Source organism: Gambusia affinis, linkage group LG22 (genome assembly GCF_019740435.1).
Source record: "Gambusia affinis linkage group LG22, SWU_Gaff_1.0, whole genome shotgun sequence".
Classification (NCBI taxonomy): domain Eukaryota; kingdom Metazoa; phylum Chordata; class Actinopteri; order Cyprinodontiformes; family Poeciliidae; genus Gambusia; species Gambusia affinis.
In genome coordinates, this window is record NC_057889.1 from 10,916,519 (window position 1) to 10,936,761 (window position 20,243).

Sequence of the window (20,243 nt, forward strand, 5' to 3'; positions counted from 1 at the left end):
ATCTTTAGCAGATTTGTATCTAGCACATAAAATGTAGCAAAGTACACGCCTAGTGTTATAGTGTTGTTGCTGAGAATTGGAGGAACACTCTAGAAGCAAAAATTGGATTCTTTATTTCGCAAAGCAGCTGACAAAGAGTGGTTAAAATAAATCATGTTCCTCTGGGAGCCTCTGTGTGAATACTTTGGTTAAAAAAAAAAAGTAAACTTCTATAAGGTTTCTACAGCTTAAACCTTTGATTTAAGGTGAAAAAAGAAAGAAGAGAAAGAAGAACCAACTCAGCAGTCTGCATGTGTGTGTCTTCTCTGTTGAAAGGCAGGAGGGGCCTCCTTTTATAAGCAGCTCTTCTTTTGTGATCCATGTGAAAAACCTTCACATTGGAAAGACAAGCTGCTAGCTACGCCCTTCTTTTACAACCAACATTGCAAACATGATCGGACTGCGTTCTCCGTGTTTGTGTGGTTTCATTCAGCTGTTTTGATGTGGTGACAGATATGTTGCTTTATTTTCTGTTTCAACACTACAGAGTTCTCAAAAACGTAATGTGCGTTCATCCTCAGGGTGCCTTTTGAAACAACACACAATACCAATGGGGTGAAAAATCAAAGTGAAATACAAAAGGAGCAGAATTACGCAGGAGGTGTAGTAGGATTCACATAAAAGTAGAGACATCGTTTGATGTGGGAGGACCTCAGATCTAAAGCTTGACTGAAAAGGTAGATGTTTGAAAATTAAAAATAAAAGAAAGATGAGATAAAGACAGCTGATGGAAAAGTCAGACGTGCAGGGTAGAGGGAAAAACAGAGAAGAGATGAAAGTGTGAATCCAAAACCCCCATTTGTAGGTCTGGTTGAAAAAAAATAAAAATACACACAGGAAGGCAGACACACAAACATACACCACCGCCCAGCATGCTCTGCAATCGTGTCTAATTTTCTCTCCTCCAGCGTCCGACCCCAACGATCAACAAACACCTTTGAAATTCAAGCCAGGATGAAAAGGCATGTGGGGCGCACTGACAGCAGACAGAGGATGGGGCTATCGCCATTTGACTGTGAGGACAGGCAAAAATGTTCAACTGTTTAGTCTAAAATGAAATCTCCCAAAACAAGGTTGAAAACAATCACCAGGAGAATCCCAAAATGACAAGATGAACAACCGTTGCAAATTCAGTTAACAGGCCTACTTTTGTTACCTAATGTCCTTAGTGGATAAAGGAGCAACTCAGGGAGTTAAAATGTTGTTGTTTTACAAGAAGATTAATGGGTTTTTGGAGCTTTCAGACTATGTGACAGTTATGTGACTAATTTAAGACATCTAATACCCCGTCATGGTGCATTTGTAGCCAACTGTCCCTGGCAATGCCGTTTTAAACCACCTGCCATCTTACTCCGCTGGCTTAGCGCTGAGAGGACTAGGAGCTAAAAGAAAAACAGTAAAGCCAAAACTCTAGACGTGTGTTATTGAATCAAGAGCCACAAGGACTTTTTTTTTCTCTTGTGCATAATTTGCTTGGCCATCTGGAGATTAAAGTTTAATGCTATCTACACAAGTCACCAGTGGTCTAATAATTTCTGGCTAAATAAAAAAAAAAAGTTCTGCTCTACCATTAAAGCTTGATTCCACAGACAGAGATGAGTGAATATTAATCAGCACAAACATATCAGCATATTAAGTTTTGGTTGTGGCATTTCAACAGCACCTGCTAATGGTCAATTTTATGTCATCAGTTTCTAATAATTTTTTCTAAAGATTCCTACCAGCCTCAAGCTTAGTGATGACATTTACTGAGTACCATTTGTTCTCACTTCACTTTTTATGTTGGGTAACAAGTACACGTTCACAATATGACAGAAATAATAATAAAAAAAAAATACTAACGTTTACAGGAAGACATAATACTGTGATATATTTCTTAAATAATGCACTGATAAAATTGTGAGCAACACATATTTTCCTCACTATTTTCTTATAGTAAGGACGTTGGCCTCTAAGATCAGGACCAGGTGTGGAAATGAACAACAGCAAAAGTCAATCTAACTGGACAAACATATACATGAAGCACTGAATCAATAATGCTAGTTAAAACAATATTTGGGCTAATATGTTTAGTTAAGTTTCATAGAGTGGAGGTAAATGTATTGATTACTTTCTGATGTTTGGCCAGTTACCCTCCTGTAATAGTTCTCTTATTCGTTTGTTGAGTGCCACCACTAGGATCAGACATTCACATAAAAAGCAGGTAATTATTTTAATAGATGAAACATAGCTAAAAGACACAAGTGCATTGCTCTAAAATGAATTGTGATAAAATATGGATCCGTCAATATCATCCTCCACCACATAAACAGACCTGAAGAACATGTTTGACGTGATACTTTAACGTCACTGCAGTAACACAACCCTGCAATTACAATAGGATCCGTTACCATCCACCCATATTGTCTCTGCTCTTATCGACTCTTGGACTTTCTTGTTCTCTGGTGACTCCATTGAGGATCACCCACATCAATAACCACAATCTGGTTTTGAGGGTAAAATCTATGACATAAGATGACTACTCTGCACTGTACTGGCATAAAGCAATCTTTATGAGACTGTAGATGGACGTGAACATCATTGTGCAATTGTGAATAGGTGCCTGCAGCGATTTTTGCATTTAAACAACATAGAATGAGACACATGAGCCTGGATAATAAAAAGAGGTCAGCACCGTTGTGCTTCTAATGTATTAATATATATTCTTTATCAGTTTGTCCTGTTAAAATAGAAGACTCTGGTTTCAGGAAAAAAGAGGTGGAGGGCAGAAACATTGAAAGTACCCACAAACAACCCTGACATTTTCACACAGCTGCACATAAAACAATATTTTGGATTCCACCCTGGCTTCCTGCCCTACATTTCAGCACCAGGTCTGTCTGCTCTCCTCTCCTGAGGGGGTTTGTGTGTCTGTGTTTCCTTCCTCTTCCTTCATAGCACCAAACAATTATTAATTCAATTCTATAATTAACTTCACATATGAAATACAATAAATCTGACCTTAGACAAAAAGAAGGGATACATCATGCAGAACTTGCTAAGGTCCACACAAATTTAGCTTGCTGTTTTTAGTCATTCCTGATGAGATAAATACAAAAACAATCCAGAATTTAAACCAAAAATGTAACTATTGTCAGGCTTGAAACAGATAACATGCCAAAATTAGCATGGCTGGATGTACAGATGGAACATTTAAATAAGATGATTAGGAGTTAGGTCTGCAAATACAAATACTTCTTCATACTAATTTATTGTTTCTATACTCGTCCAGTCATTGAAAGTACTTGAGTTAAATCCCATCCTTTGACTGAGAGAAGCCTGGTAAGTGATTGCTATTTACTTAAATGACACTTCAACTTGGTGAGGCCCCTTTGCATGTTGCCATGGCCCCAAACATTCAGCTCCTGCTGATGCAAAAGAGTTTGTTTCTGATTTAGATTGAGAAGCAGAGATTTAGGTTAAGTGCCTCCGATAGCTGAAGGGCACAATCCAACAAGCCACCTGGAGCTAGCCTGTATCACACTTAGGAAAACCCTAGCAACATGTATCTATCAGGCAAGCATAAGGACACCACTGGAAGGTGGACTAAAGCCATATTACTTAAAATGTCAGCATGCGTTTCATCTATAGTTTTTCTTCAAGAGAAGAAACGCTGGCAACGCATGCTTTGACCTATTTCTTACAACGGATCTCACTTTCCATTGCACTTTCCACTGCAAAAACAAACCGTTCAATCAACAATCAGAAATAAAAACAAATGATCAGCAATCACAGCTAAAGGAAGAGGACGAGACAATCCGTTTGACAATGGGGACACAACTAGAGGGCTGGATACGAGATTGGATGCTGGCTCTGGTGGCTGGCATCGATTCTTTTTTTATCGTAATGCATGACTGCATTTGACACAGCTCATCAGACCTGCAACATTGATCCAGTCAGTGTCATCTCTTGGTTCATCGCAGAAAGTGTTACAAAGATCACCAATTCTCCATAAAGATTAGGGAGTAAAGATAAACACTAAAGCCTTCAACAAGACTTGAAATCATCTCTGATCAATTCACTCCTCCTCAAATTCCTAACCCTGATTATGTCATATATCTTATATTGCCCCTTCTAACCTCCTCCCCAGGACTTACCTGTTTCATATCGACTAGTTTTGATTTGCTGTCATATCGTAATCCTCAATTATTTTCAGGATTATTTTCAGAAACCTTTAATACTTTGTTGCGGATAAACTGCTTCTTAAGTTCTAGATATTTTAGTTAGCATTCCAATCAGCACAATGTGCAAAAACTATATTCCTAATATTGATAGACATGCATGAATATTTAAACACAACTTTACAAAGACAAGTGTCAAGGACAAGTCAGTGAGCTCAAATGTAAATGATCTTCCTCCCCAAAACGGAGGAAACAAAAGAGTGTGGGGCTCCTTGGGAAAGTCCACTTTGTACACAGTGTTTCAGTGGATTTCACCTTCTAATGCAATGCTTAGTGGCAAACTATGAATTAGAGGTCATGACTCCCAACCTAGGTTGACCTTCTGTTGGTGGCTTTCAAAATAAAAAGTAATCTTTGCGCTTCAAACAAGTTTTCTGTTGTTTATCTGCATGATGGGCAGTTGGCACACCTCAAGATTGTACACAACCTTAAAGAAAATCCCACCAAATCTAAAGGGTCATTTAATTTTTTTGAGGTCTATGAATTTAGTGAAAGCAGAAAAAAAGAGGAGGGCTGGAGGTTTAGCATTAGTTCGAGAGAAGTCTGTAACCTGTTCATAGACTGGTCAAACGTTGGCTGAATTATGCAATAAGTACACAAAATATACAGTGAAAGCCAAATTTATTCATAACCTTGGCAGATTTAAAATTAAATCTTTTCATTTTCTAATATAGTTCTTCTGACTGTGTGTAATAATAATGTACTGGAGGAACCAATTCTAGACTTTTGACTTGAATTGGTGAAGGGAATTAAAACTTAAGAGTGAAGACAAGGAGGCTCTCTGATCTCAACAACTTAAAGCTCATTACCAAAGACAAATCATCAAAAATACAAAACGTTGGCCAACTATAAAGATGAATAAAATATGAATGCCTCCTTTTTTACCCTCAGTTTTTGGTTGTTGATTACAATATAGCCCACTAAAGAACCTAAATATAACATCCTTCAAAATAAACTGACCAGGATCAGTTGACCTAATATGAGCAAACTGTGTGTTGTAATCCCTGTTACTTACTTAAAGTCGAACTTAGTGTTCTAGGATAATTTGTAGAGTTAAACAACACTTACAGACATACTGTGCCTGTGTAGTAGATCTTTAATGTGGAAATTTGGAAATTCACTATATAGATGTGTGTATTAAAGCACATGCATGTGTTAACCTCGACCTCTACCAATGATAATCCCGTGTTTAGACCTCGTCTGGAGGTTAAAAAAAGCATGACCCCGAAATCTACTTATCCATGCGTTCCCTCCTTCTCTTCCCCATCAATCCCCTCCTTCCTTAAAAAAAACGCCCATGCTTCCCTCCTCCCGCTTCCCATCCATCTAAGCTTCCCACCCCCTTCTGTCCCATCTGGGCAATAATGGGCAGGTTGGACGGAGGCTTCAATTGAGAGTGTAAACCTCTCTTGGAAGCAAAGAGCACCCCTCTCCTAATGGGACTCTGGGGAAATGATTACAGTTCCCTTATCAGATATTCCAAAAATTTAAGACCAACATCACTCCAAATTAAATACCTCATGTGGCTTTTTTGGGTGTAGATAAATGGGCGCTCAGAGCCTGAGAGGAAATAATTAAGACACAATTCTATCTAGTTAATGTCAAAATGTTTTCAATCTGTTAATTTTCTCTTAGAAAATATTCTACAAATGCAGTAATCAAAACTACTGAGTGAAACAGTGATTACTAAATACAGATTTTGAAGCCTCAGATTATTTTGTTTGTCTGTACTCTTATGACCCCTACTGGTGAGAATAAGCAATAACTTGAAGCTCAATCCAGGTTAGTTTCATGCAAAACAATCAACAAATTTAGCTCATTTTCACACAAATAAATAAATAAATAAATAAAAATAATAAAATAAAAACGTACAACTATCATCAGCTAATTTCCTCCTGAGGTTGCACAAATAAAGAGGCAGCTGCAGCTAGTTTTGTTTCTACATTTTACTTTGTCTGCATCCCGAGTCCACCTATCCATGTATATGTAGGGAAAACCTTCAAATAAAAGATGTTGCCATGGTGAGGACAACTCATTAAGGCAACAGATTTAAAGAGGCTCTTAAAATCACTTTCTCTCTCCTCCATGTCCCTTTGCTCTCTCCTTTATAATCAGTCTCTATGGGGGGACATGAGCTTTTCAGAGGCTCGACTGGGCTTTGAATGGCTCAATGGAAGCCTCCAGCTGACTGGGACCTAACTGGGGTCTAGGATTGAAGCTGGGGATACACCAGTAGAAAAAGAGAAATAAAAGATGGAGCTGGTTAAATGTGTACTCTCGGATTAGTTGGAATGTTCTTCACTATTTAATCATAAGCCATGTGATTGAATTAATTTAGCATCAGGGAAATACCCAAACATTAACAATGCATGCACTTTTAATATCATTTTTGCAAACTATTAATAGAATACGCTGCAGACAGGCAACAGGCAGCTCATCGGGGCAAGCGGGGCCAACGTAAGCAGACCAGACTGAAAGCAGCGTGAGGTGGAGAAATCTCCCTCTTATAGCAGCTCTCATTAAAGAAATGCGCTGTGACTGAGGTCTGTGCAGCCAGTGATTAAGCACGCTTAGCCAGCACCACCACTTGCTTAGATTTTTTGATTAAGACTGGTGTGGGATTTCAACAGGCGAAAGCTGGAGTTGGAGGGGCCTGGAAAAAACTTGCCTAGCTCATCGGCAGTGGATTAAAAATGTATTTAATAGGATGTGCAGGCATGCTGATTAATGTGCTTTATTTAATCTAACCCATGTGCAAAGCTTATGAGACTAACCGGCTGACACAAAATGACAGGATATCTTATCAGCAAAGTTGGTTGCCATCTTTTTATCGATCACAGGTGTCTTGTCTGTCTTGCAGACACAAAAAAATCCTGTGAAACTCGGGTCTGCTGAGAGAAATACGATACGACAGAAAAAGAAAATAATAGTTGCGCTCTGAAGATCTCAAATTCATCTTGATGTTCTCCCACAATTAAACCACCAGGTGGCTCCAAATACCAGAGAGAAGTCAACAGGAAACCTAACATTGAACATAACAGGATGTTCATTGAGTGAGTGAAGACAACAACTAGAAACACTAGAACATAAACCAAAAGGTACCATTGTCATGATAATCTGATATCTTTATAATAAAAAAAAAATGTGCGACCATCTGCTTTGTCACAGCTCTCCTATTCTCAATCCTCTGACTAAATTAATCAATAATGGGAAAAAGGTCCCTGCAGATCCCAGTGATTATCTGGTTGTTATGTTCTAATGTGATAATCATATCACTAAGTAAAACTCCATTGTAAAACATATGGGGCCGAGAGTCTCTCCAACACCTGATCCCTTCGTAGTGACACTGCTGACTCAGTCCTCTCCTTCATCACTTCCAATCTCCTGAACGAAGAGCCAGCTGAGCCCAGACACATTCATCATCAGTGACTCACGTTTACGACAAAAACCCATATCTGTGACGCATCCCGTTATATGCAAGTTTAAAATTATGTGGAATATCTGACGAGATACGTGGGCTGTTCAGTGTTGGGAAGATGCACTTAAACCTGCTAAACTGGATACATAAAGCTTTAATACAAAACCATAAACAGTAGTTTGCAGTTACAATCTGCCATAATACGTATTTTAATGCTGCCTAAAATGTAGTTACTTTTCAATTTAAAAAATATACACACACGCTGTTATGCCACTCTTTTAAATTCCAACTCCAAAGACCTGCTTTCAGATAGGATGTTTGCAACGATAAGTCTTCAAATGATGAAGAAGTGACGTGCTTTACCTCTGAAACATCAATAACATCTAATTTTCAACAAAAGATTAAACAAACTGTTTCTTTGAACAGCTCTTACTGCTGCTCATGTGCAAATAACATAAATTTGGCAGCCAGGGAGAACTAATGCTACATTCAGTCAGTACCCAGAAACCAAATGTTCGTTTCAACTTCAATACCAAAAAGATGTCCAGTAATAAAACAAAAACAAACATAAGTTCTAAGAGTGAAATACAAAATAAAGTGTTTTAGGAATGACATTCTAGTGACACACTTATAACAGTGTCCAAGTGATGCCAGAGAAAGTAAAGCGATATTAGAAGATATTTAAGAGAAAATAATTTTCTGTGACACATCTAGGCAGGTCTTCTGTTCATTCAAGGTGAGAGTAAGAAAGGACAAGAATTTCTGCAGATAACAGGAAGGGTGAATGGAGTTTTATTTGACATTTTGGAGCTTCCAGCCTCTGTTATGGAACATACTGGATTTAGAAATACTTTTGTAAATCTCAAAATTAAGTAGTGTTTTTATTGTCTTCATAGACTTTATTACACTGGTCTCACTTATGCTAACAGATGCTAAAGCTAGTTGAAAAACTCAGCTGTGTAATAACTTTTAATAAAAAAATTATCAAGAGGTCAAACTTGTAAAAATGCATGATTAAAATAAGTCTGCCATTATTTATCAGCTAAATGTTTTTCTGACACCCATTTGACTAATAACTGACCAGCTTTTCCTCATGAAGGTTACTGAGCTTAAAGCAGCTCTTCTAGGATTCTGTGTTTATCTCTCACCTGAGATTATTGGAGCACTAGAGGTTATTGTAGTAATAATAAATTACCTTGTAAGAAATGACACATTAATCCAGTTAGCAGAGATGAAGCATTGAAGACTAAAAAAAAAAAAAAAAAGAAAAAATTGAGACAAACACAGCTGCTTTGAAGAAAAACAGCCTTCACCCATTTTACAGTTGAATGACCCAAACCAACCCCTGACCCCCAAATCCTTAAAGTGTGTGCGTGCACATGTGTGTGAGAAATCCCCTTCTCCTTCATCTCATTAAGCTATGTGTCAGGCTCTCCACTCCATTGTTCTCCCACCTCCAACCTGCTATTCATGGCTGCTGTGCACATTCAGGCGAAGTGTGCACTTGTCTGTATTCATCAGTCTTTGGGAATGTGCTGGATTTAGGTCTTGAGTTTTGCAAGGGAATCTAACATTTCATTGTTCATTTGTGAGCCATTTACAACTAATCCTACACTACTTAGGTCAGGAAAAACACTGAACGGATGAATCTTCCATTTTGGGGTCATAAAAATGTCCAGGTTTGCTGAATTGCTGAAGATGCAGCAATGAGGTGTTCTATTCAAAAAGGAAGCTTGAATAGAACAGCTCAAGCTTCCTGTTGAGCTGTTCTATTCTTCTTTTAAATGCTAAAAATGATGATAAAGTGATTATGTTTGTGTGTCTAGGAAACAAACAAAAGGAGATTATGATGAAGAACTGTGGTCAGACCCCTTTCATATTCCCAGAACCAAAATCATATTACCTTAACTGGATTTTAGCTGAGCTTCCCCCCATTCTAAGAGTCAAGAGCCATTTCATTTAGCCTCATCTCGTTACTCTATAAGCCTGACCTCTCTCAGGTGCCCTTCCCCAGGGAGCAATTGCTTTCATTGGCCAATAACTGACCCTGCCTATTTCCATCGAGGGTTTATGGGGGATCCTGTCAAACAGCTGCTCCAGAAAAGAGCTGGAGAAGAACAGAAAGATAAATCTGGTTTAAAGAAATCTGACTATAATTTAAAGCCATAAACGCCCCTGTAAAAAAGGAGACCACTTTCTAGAAAAATAACAAAGAAAACTGAAAATGATAAATCAGCATGAAATCAAGTAAGCAAAAGTGAACAAAGAACGAATTAGCCAAGTTCCAGTCCGGGGGAGTTTGTCAGTAAGGGGATCATTAATCCAGCAGTTGGACGCTGATTAAACGTTGAGAGCAGGGACAATACAGTAGCAAAGGCTGCTACATCTTGACCTGTCAGGGCGCATTAGTCCAAGTGATTGTGAGGACGTTTTATGGTTGCTTGGCAGCACTTTTTTAAGCTTCAGACTTTTTTTTTTTATTATTGTAGTTTACAGTTATAAAAAGTGCATGGACCAACAAAAGAGCCAAAAAAAAAACTGATTTAAGGTTACAACAGATCCTGCTCAGCACAGCTTTGGTGTTTTATTTATAGAGATTTGGTATATTGTGTATTGTACAGTACACAAAAGAAGTCTACACATAAGTCAAAGGCATTTCATTCCACCTCATCATGTCTCTAATGGTTCCTTTATGTAGTGGCAGAGGTGAAAGTGGGTCACTGCCATAACCCAAACCGGGTGTCAGCTCCTTCACCCCCGGACTGTCAGCTCTCTTACACACGTCCCTGCGTGCCTGGCCCATCACCTCCAGCTGCTTGCCATTATGTCCTGTTCCCAGGGGTGGACACCCAGTGGAGCGGCTTCAGTCATGTGTCCCAAGTGACACGCAGTCATGCATGTCATATGTGCATGGCTGGATACAGAAGTTTCACATTTTGTCGCATGACAACTACAAACTTCAATTTTATTAGTAGTTTATGTGACTTGCCAATGCAAAACAACACTTAGTCATTATAGTCCCCGTGAGTCAATATTTTTACAGGAGTTTCCTAATATATTGCGGTCACAGCGGGTCTAGAGGCATGATACGTAAATAATTACGCAACATTTTTGCCATCCAGGTAGTACAGGTATACTGAGATAAAGATATCTTTGTATCATTATTTCATCCATAGTCTAGAGGCTAAAGGTTTTGCCCATTGTTCTTTGCAAACTAGACCAAGATCAATCAGATTGAATCGGGTGGATTTGGGATATGTTCAACTGGATTTAAGTCTGGACTTCGATTGGGTCATTCCAATACCTGAATAAGCTTTGATCCAAACTAATAAATTGAAGCTCTGAGTGTTAAGAATGTTCAGCTGATGTCCTGCTAGCAGCTGAACCTCCACGAGAGTTTCCCCCAAAAATGCCCTGCATTTAGCTCTATTCAACTTTCCTGTTCCTGCAGAAGGCAATTATTGTACAGTATGATGCTGTCACCACCGCGCTGCACAATGGGGGAAAGGTGTTCAGAGTGAGGTTTGATAAGTTAACACAGACACAGTTCCTGATAACACAGACATTTTGCATCTAGGTCCAAATTTCTCATCTGACCAGAGTCTAACAAGATTTATCATAATCTGCAAAAATAATTTTGTGCCTTCATTTAACAACAGTTTTCCAGTTCTTCCACCTTATCTATAAAGAATCGATCTGGGGGTGCATGGCTAATAGTTGTAGAGGTTTGAGTATTGAGTAATGCTATACACAATGGGTCTGACTACTTTTGCAATGCATTGTACCTAGAATGTTAACGTCAGCAAATTTCAAAGGCAGGTATACAAAACTAGAATCCCAAGTAAGAAACTTCATGCATTATGAACAGTATTTTTGCAAGCCTATGGTGAGGGTCGTTTGGGGTTTCCCTGGATGAACCCAATCAATGCCAATAGGTAAAGGCGTCTGGAGTCATAAAGTCACAATCCATATCCATCCCACAAAGGACATCCAGCAAATCATACAGAATCACACACACACACACACACACACACACACACAGAGAGAGAGAGAGAGATTTACCCTCAACAACAGACGGTACAGATCATTCAGTAACAAGAGGATGGAAATCAGCTAATGGGAAGAGACAAAGCCCAGCTTGGAAGGCTTCTCCTCCATGTGTTGTAACCGTTGCTCTGACAAATGGTGTGCAACTATTTCCCTCAAACAGTTCAGTGACTTCAAAGAAATCTGTAGATGAAGCTAAATTCAAACGCATGAAAGGTCTACAGGCAGCTTTCAGATAGCAGAAGGCACTGCAATCACAACGCTTTCTTTAAAAGCGTTGATCGACAAGATCTACAGGACAAAAGTTGTTGTCTCTCAATTTTTTACCTTTTCCCTCCAGACAGGTTGTTGTTTTCCCCAGTGACCCTTCAACCACAGGTCCCAGCAGTGGTTTGGGCGTCCAGAGAGAGTCCTGTTTCTGGTGCACCTTCGAAACGGAGAGGAGACGTTTGCGCAGGCAGCCTTCTGGTTTGGGGGACCTGGGGCTGGGGCAGGCCTGACCCTGGAGGCTGTTCCCCATGTTGCTACAGGGCTTGAAAGAGCACAGAGTTTGCTTGCCGCCCGGACGGTCTTCATAGCAGGCTCTGTCCCAGCAATTGACCGCTGGCTCAGATGAGAGGCACTGTATGTATGTGATCATCCCGAACCAAGACCTAACCCCCTGCCACCTGCCCTCCCCTTCTCTCCAGGACCTAAGCCCCCCAACTACTCCTCCTTCTTGTCCAAGCCTCCTTCTCAGGATCCTCTGCTGGAGGTGATGTGGTTGAGACCTCCCCCTGCACTCAAACCCTCAATAGGCCTCCCCCCTTCATTTCTAGGAGGATAGGATGGAGATCTAGAGGGGTTTCTGAAACCCACATGGGATTCTATGCCCCCACCTCGTCTCCTCCTACCGTTTTTGTCTTTGCTTTCCTCCTCTCAGGGATGCTATTGACCTGAATTGATTTGCCTGACAAAAAGGGCGTGGGGCGGGGAGGGTGGTGCAAACGGTGTACGATTACAGGAATCAACTCCAACACAAATATTTTGCAGCGCTATTGCAGCACAAAGTTGTTGAAAACTGAATCATGGCTGTCAGTGGGATGACTGAATCCAAGCATCTTGCAAAAACATGAGTTGTAAGCCACAAATTTGACCACAGTACATTTCTGCAATACTCTTAAAACAGCAAAAGTCAATTTTAAATCCAGTGGAAGCGAGTTATTTGAAAATACCTGTGGTTAAGATATGCTTTATGTTCCTCCCAGAAGCAATGTGGTCCTAAAACACATTATAAACAGAAAAAAAGATCTGCAAAGCTCAAGAAATCAGTTATCCAAAAGTGAGTGTCTTTAAAGGAAAATCCAAACTTTCAGACGAGTCCTCAGAAAAGCATCCACAAGCACCCTTCTTCCTCCTACTTCCATTTGAGAAAGCAGCAGCATTGTCCAGAAGTCCACATGGTCTCTCCTCTCAGCTCCTCCTCCTCCCGCTGCTCCTCGGTACTGCTTTTCTAATCTGTAAAACCAGATTATCTAGCCACCAGACCCTTACTACTAGCTTCTGATTGTGACAGACATAAAACACAGATGGACACCAGGCTGCTGGTAATGAAGTGCAGTAATTCTTCAACACAAATGTGCAGAGCTTCAGGAAAAATCACGCAAACTTCTGGCAAACATGTTATCCTGGGCCAAATAACAGATTTACCTCCATGTCAAAAAAAATGCCAGAAGTTTAAACTTACTAATTATTGAAGCTCTGGCCTTATGCCTTGGAGGCTGCAGAGGAGCACCATGTGGAGAGCAGATTGGGAAGTCTGACACAAACAGGTGTAAGCACAGCAGACACCAGATGAAAAGTTAAGTGGCAGGTCAGTAAATACTGAGAGATTAACAAACAGGTTGAGAGTAGCCATGACCAGAACAAATCTTATGTCAAGTAAGAGAGAACTACATGTTGGCATCTAGATGGACAACATCTAAATCCCAACATGTAGACATGGACATGTGTTCTAGAAAAATGGGAAATGTGGAGGAAAGTGACTAAAAGAATTTAATGGCCAAATATCTCCCCCTAGTGGTGGCTTAAACAGATCCTGGCTGATGGCATTCATGTTTTTTTGAGGTGTAAAAGGGAAGTATAAGGGAATCATACACAGTAAGAAGAACCGTATAAATGTTTCCTTCATTACTTTGGAAAAATATGAAGATTACTTATGAAAGGAAGAAATGACCTGTCTCCAGTAACGCAAGAAATCATTTCTTGCATGACTGGCAGCTATGAAATTCAACAATCCTATCTTTTTAGAATCTGTGAATGCGTCATACAGCTCTTAGGTTTAGAAGTTACTTCTGAAAACAAATACTTTCAGTATCACTTAGGTGCTAAAACTAAAGTGAGGAGATAATAATAAGGCTCAACCATCTGTTTCAGCTTTCAAACTGGATTTAGAAACATAGGCAGTTTTTTAAGGTAATTAGACTTTTTCTTTTCACATCAGCTTACAAACAAGTATTTTTCAATAGTCATATATTTCCACAGTTTCTCTTAAAATTAATAATATCTAATTTGAGTGATAAAAGGGCAAACAAAAAATGGCTAATTAGTCGAAAGTCTAAAAGAATTTTTGAAAAATCAATCAGATGCAAGATTAAGTCTATACAATAACAAAAAACATGCAATTAAGGATAAAAACAGCAACTGTAAAATCTCATTGTACTGCTTGATTTCAGTTTGCATCACTCTTTATAAACTTCAGCAATTCAGTGGATAAAATCTATATTAGAAGACTGTTATAATCTATGTAGCTAACCATGTTTCAGGACTAGAGCTGCTGATTTTTTTTTTTCAGTTTCACTCTTAAATCCTAAATTAATATTAAAAGTCAAAAACACCCAAGTAACTGTCTTAAGCTAAAATTTACTTTATTTTCATGGGAAGTCTATCTCAACTTGTAAAACTCCTAAAATATTCCAGAAAACATGTTTTCCTCAAAGTCAAACAGATTTCTGTGAGTCTCTGGATCCTTTCCTAACTTGTTTATTTTTACAAAACTAGTTCAGATTTCTCCATTTTAATTTTAGAAAATCTATGAGGTTTTAGTTCAGGGAGTCATTAGCTGACAGTGATTGCCTGTTCATTTTTTTTTTTTACAGCAGAGCATAAACCTAAAAAAAGGAAGAGGGACTGAGTGACTGTCACTGTGCCAAAGCCGCCACAGATAACCAGGGGCTAAAACACCCATTACCAACAGTTATCATTTCCACAGCATTTGGTGAGGCAGCCAACACACAAGCCGATTAACCAAACCCTAAACCATGGTGCTCTCACACACAAATTATAAGTGACAAACCATGGAATGCACAGGAACACACAGACACAAAAAACAAAGTGTGAAAACACACAGTTCACAGACTGTGGCCTTAACTGCACTTATCCTCAATCCAACTGCACACATGCATGCAACTGTGCACAATAAACCATTAACGCACAACCAATTGAACACATATTGGACATCATTTAGTTGGTTCTGTGTGTTCAGGATCAAATTCCCATCCACTTCCTGTCAGTGGTCACGTTAGTGACTCTGAATACTTGTGCGTCCTCTTCTGGACGCAATGCTCAGCTTAGGTTAGGATGGGATGTATAGACATGTTTTTACATTCTTGTGGACGCACACACACATCTGCACAGATATTGTGTGTTTGGAATGGGGGGGAGCGGAAGGCCATAGGAGAGAAACAATGGTTTCCATGGACACGTGTCTGTGAAAGGACTGAGAGGAGCACCTGCATGCTGAGTAAGTCCTCTGTCTGGGGAAGTCTTCCACTCGTCCACAGGGAGTCGACCATTGTCTTCCCATGGTTCACTTTCCCACTCCGTCTCTCTAAACTTCACACTCGCTTCTTGGGAAAAGTTTTTCGTACCTTTTAATTACTGTTTCAGTTTAAAAATACAATAAGATCTTGTTATTAAGACTCAAAGTTTTTAAATTTCTACAGTTACAAAAAAAAAACTATTGTTTTGGTGAGTCTATTCAGGGGACAAAAGGTTTACTGCAATCCCTGCAGATCCCACTGACGGCCAACAGGAACTCCGGCCAAGAACAAAACTTGTTTACCATTTATCAGTCAAATAATTAAAAAGGGCATAAGTAATAACTCCAGATTAATTTTAGATCTCCAAATGTGGCACATTTTAAGTTTTAAGTAACTCAGATACACCCTACAAAAGATTACAGTTCTAGTAACATAAGTAAATTTAAAAGATCAATCAGAAAACAAAAATACAACCAACAAAAACTGCTTTTCCCTGACTAATTTTTAAATTTTTTTGAAGATCCCAAATTCCTCTTTAAAAATTTTAGTTTTAGCTTCTTTTTTTTTCATTTTACTTAAAAAAATCATTATATCATAATATTTAAGTTTGGGTGGATTGCATATTTATGATTTCTGTAGATGTAAAGAGATTCACCTTTAACCTGAATTTAAAGTATAAACCCACCTCCCTGCCAGAAATATTTCTCCTCTCCTCTTTTCATTTCCACACCTCCTTTCTTCCTGTCCGCTGCAGAAAATCACACTGTCACATCAAGCGTGAGAACATCCATCAGCGCCGTGATCCACGCCAAGAAGGCGAGTATATGGGTCAGCTGAGGGTCAACAGGTCACAGTCTCTACAGACATGGACTGCACAGGTGTTTTGGTTGAGGGGGGGGTCCATCACCATCTTACAAGTCTGGAGAGCTCAACACAGTCAGTGGTGTAATTTAGACTTGTTGCTTCAACCAAGGTAAAATGTGACTCAAATGCAACCAGGAAAATACTCTTCTAGGTATAAAACTACAGCTTAAACTAAATGGGCTTAGGAACGGTAGGCTGCTTTTTCCACTCCAAAAAATAGCTAAAAGTGTGACCTAGTGTTGAAATATTCTTTGTTCTGCCATCCATTTTGTGAACCATTGATTTGGTATCAGCCACACAACATGATGGTGCCACCTCCATACTGAACAGCAAGAGTTTTTAGGCATCATCTTCTTGTAAATGTGGCTAAACAGTTCAGATTGTGTCAAATTAAATCTCCAGCTGACCTAATCAAGCTGTTATTTCAAGAAGAAAATTAGAAAACGTGGAAATTGCTTAAAAATGCTTGTCTGAGTAACAAATCAATACATATTCCTGTGCTTTCATACATGAAGTGCTTTTATACATAAACTGACGCAAATTTAAAACTAAAAGCAATAATTTTAGCATTAATTTTACAAGAAATGTGATACGTACACACCAAAAATTTATAGAAAAAAACCCTAATTTTTTGACTATATGTTGTAGGTTAATATTGTAAAAGGCAGGTCACATAAAACTGTATGAATGTCCACAGCAATGAGATCAGTAATAAACTGATCTAGTTAAGAGTCTGGAATGTTTTGTTGTTCATAATATGAGCTTGACAGATTCTTCAGGATACTTTAGATTACACTGTCAATGCCTTATTTTCTTAACAGAAACATCAACAGCCTCCATTTTCTCACATGTTGGAGTGAATTGAAGAGATCAGTTACACAGTGGACCACATTCAGCTCAGCCAAAAATATGTTCTTGCGGCCTGGACAGAGCCCAAGACGGCCTTAAGCAAACTTGCAACTAGGTGGTCAGTTGAACTCCAGGCAGGGCTTAAATTCACAGACGCCAACAGAGATGAAGAATTTCTCTACCCGTCACACGACGGGAAACCTCCTCATCCGAATGACATCTTCATCTTCGACTAATCCCTGAACACATCCCGGCCCATGTTCACGTTCTCCACTGGGGCTCAAGCCCTGAGATAACTTATGTAATGCACGAAAAGCCGAGCCGAATCAGGGAGCATAAATCTACCCAGCACACAGGCCTTATGCTCTTATACGAGGTTTTGGTTTTGGTGGTGGAAACAGATGGGAATTCACTCCAACCGCAGCTGGGAGTGCAGGAACACGGACAGAAGAGTGTCACATCTGCCTCAGAGCTCAGGGGGAGCTTGTTTAAATAATACAAGCAATCTTTCAGCCGCTGGCAAACTGTGTAATCTAGTGGTTGGATCACAGAATTTAACATGATGCAGAGTATTTGGGTCAGTATGCTAAAGAGTTTTGATGCTACAAAAGCCAAACTGGACGCATTTCAGCTGACATGAACCGAGTGACGGTTGAAAATGTTCATGATCAACATTGCTTCAGTAAAAAAATGAAACTTAAAAAAATAAATAAAATTGGCAGTGCAACATCTGGTTCTGTCCATGTTTGAAGAGTCCCAATCTCTGTGGACTGTCTTTCATGATTTAGTGCATACAGATGAAAAACTGGGATACTGAGAGATACAGTTGATGTATTCAGTTTATATGACCTAATTTCCTCTGTTGTGAATCTACAAACAGCCCAAAAAATGGCTGCAGGGGAATAATTTGCTAAATAGCAAATAGCATCAGTCAATTAAAAGCAGATTTGTTTCAGTAAACATATCATCCAGCATTAATTTTGGCTTTTTAAGACTGTATGGAAAAATGAAACGTATTGATCAGTAACAATAGATAAGTATTATGATAAAGTGTTTTATGTAATTCTAGTTTTAGTTTCAAGGTTTTCTTGAACTTTATCATGTCTTTGATGCTGTTCAAAGTTAGATGTGAAATAAACATTACGTTCTTACATAAGGAGACTAAATGTAGTTTTAAGGCACACAGATCCTTACAGAAACAGTTTTATCAGTTTATATCAGCAGGTTTATGAAGTATTTAAAAGTTACTGCGAGAGTAAAACAATCATTTGGCCATACGTCAGCTTTTGGTATCAAGGTTTTAGATGATCACAGTCCTGCCCCTCCCCCACCTGTAGCTACACACTGCAGGTCAGCTGGCTGAAAGAAGGCATCTAGCAAAAAAAAAGAAACCAAGCTGTTTGGAAATATTCACTGTTAAAACTACAGGAGTTTATGCAAGTTAAATTCAAGACTTTATAAAACCTTTTTTAGATCATTATGACTTTTTTTTTTAAAGTTATGAATAGTACATAATGAATTCACCTCGACAGCTTCTATTTAAACTTCAAACAATACAAGGAAGTTAAAGCTAATATCCTGCAGCTGATATCCCTCATTTTAAATCCCTTCTTGATTAAAATACATGGTTTTCCACGGCAGATGAGTTGGCCATTACTTTTGACTTCACTTTCCTAAAACACTCACTCACACAAGAGACTGAATATCCAACTCAACTCCTTCTAATGGGGCTAAATGACCTAATTTCTCAGCACATGGAATGAATTAATGAAGCTAAGACATTTCTGGACAAAAGAAAAAGAACTCTATAAACAGAAGAAGCAATGGATGAACAAATGTACAAATTTCAGAGTTTGGATTGGAAACCAGGCTTATATTTGAGGTCCTGCAGAAATCCAGACTTTACTTTTATCAATTTGATGCATTTAAACTCTCTGTTAAGCGGACGACGGACAGCTACCTTAGCAGATAGCCTGACTAATTATAAATCTAATATCAGCTCGTATTAATTAATTTACTACACACAGAGCAAGGCAAAATGGCATTAGATTCTGGCCAATAAACATGTAGAAACTTCTACTGACCTGAATCAACGTTTATTCTCTACATATCTACACCAAAATAAATAAATAAATAGCACAAATATTCTTAATATAATAATGTGTTATTCAATCAGGTGTCTGATTACATGTTCAGCTTCAAAAGTGTGGTTCAGTATAAATATGATTATACATAGAAATGTAATATGTTTTACACGAGGTTAACAAACAATTTCCATTTCCAACCCATTTCAAAGGTTCCAGAAAAAAACACAAATTGGTTTCCTCTTACCATCAAGTAATGACCAACACATGGCTTCACTTTGCAGCTGCTGCTTCACCAGCTGTTACTGTGGTCAACAAGCTCACACATGAAAGAAAAAAACGAGTTGTTGCTTCTTGAAGACCATGAGCAATTAATTCAAATGACAACGAGGAGTGTGTAGGTTGAAAAATGTTAACTGAAAGGAAAGGATAGGAATAAAGTTTATTCATGTGGCTAAATCAGAGCCCAGAACAAAGAAAGAAGTGCTTAAAGAGGCTAAGAAGCTGAGTTTTTCCCTTTACTAAAGAGAAGCGCATAAGGAAGGATGTGGAACAAGGACTGTCAGTAAGGGAGGTGGGAGTTTAACTTTTCTTTGTCTCACAGAGTCGAGAGTTTGTTCACAGAAACGCAGACAAAGCAGACTCTTCGATGTTATGAACTCATACTTACCTTTCAGACAGAACATGTCCCTTCACCGCCTCATGCAACAATAAACTAACACTGGTTTCTTCCCTCTGGTTCCTTTCTTCCGAGTAATCCTCTGTTGTGCACTCTTCCTCCTCTCCTCGTTTCTCCAAACCACTCGCTCTAAACTGTCCGCATGCCGACACTCAGATCCTGACATATTCGATCCGCGCTCCATCTCCCTCCCTCTCTCCTCTCTCACACACACACACACACACACACAAATGTGCATGCTCT

General features: G+C 39.0%; 1 protein-coding gene across 6 annotated transcripts in view; it reads right to left on the reverse strand.

The window, feature by feature from the left end:
- nhsl1b (NHS-like 1b) overlaps positions 1-20,243 on the reverse strand; it is a 92,885-nt gene that overhangs the window by 29,065 nt on the left and 43,577 nt on the right. Inside the window, exon 1 of one of the 6 annotated variants that reach the window (XM_044106574.1) lies at positions 19,992-20,022. The exons of 4 other annotated variants lie outside the window; for them this stretch is intronic. In XM_044106574.1, coding sequence (XP_043962509.1) covers positions 19,992-20,007 — 16 coding nt within the window. In that variant the 5' untranslated portion in view covers positions 20,008-20,022. Of the gene's footprint in view, positions 1-12,051; positions 12,260-19,991; positions 20,023-20,243 lie in introns of those variants that run through there. One more of the 6 variants, XM_044106568.1, reaches the window with a different exon arrangement.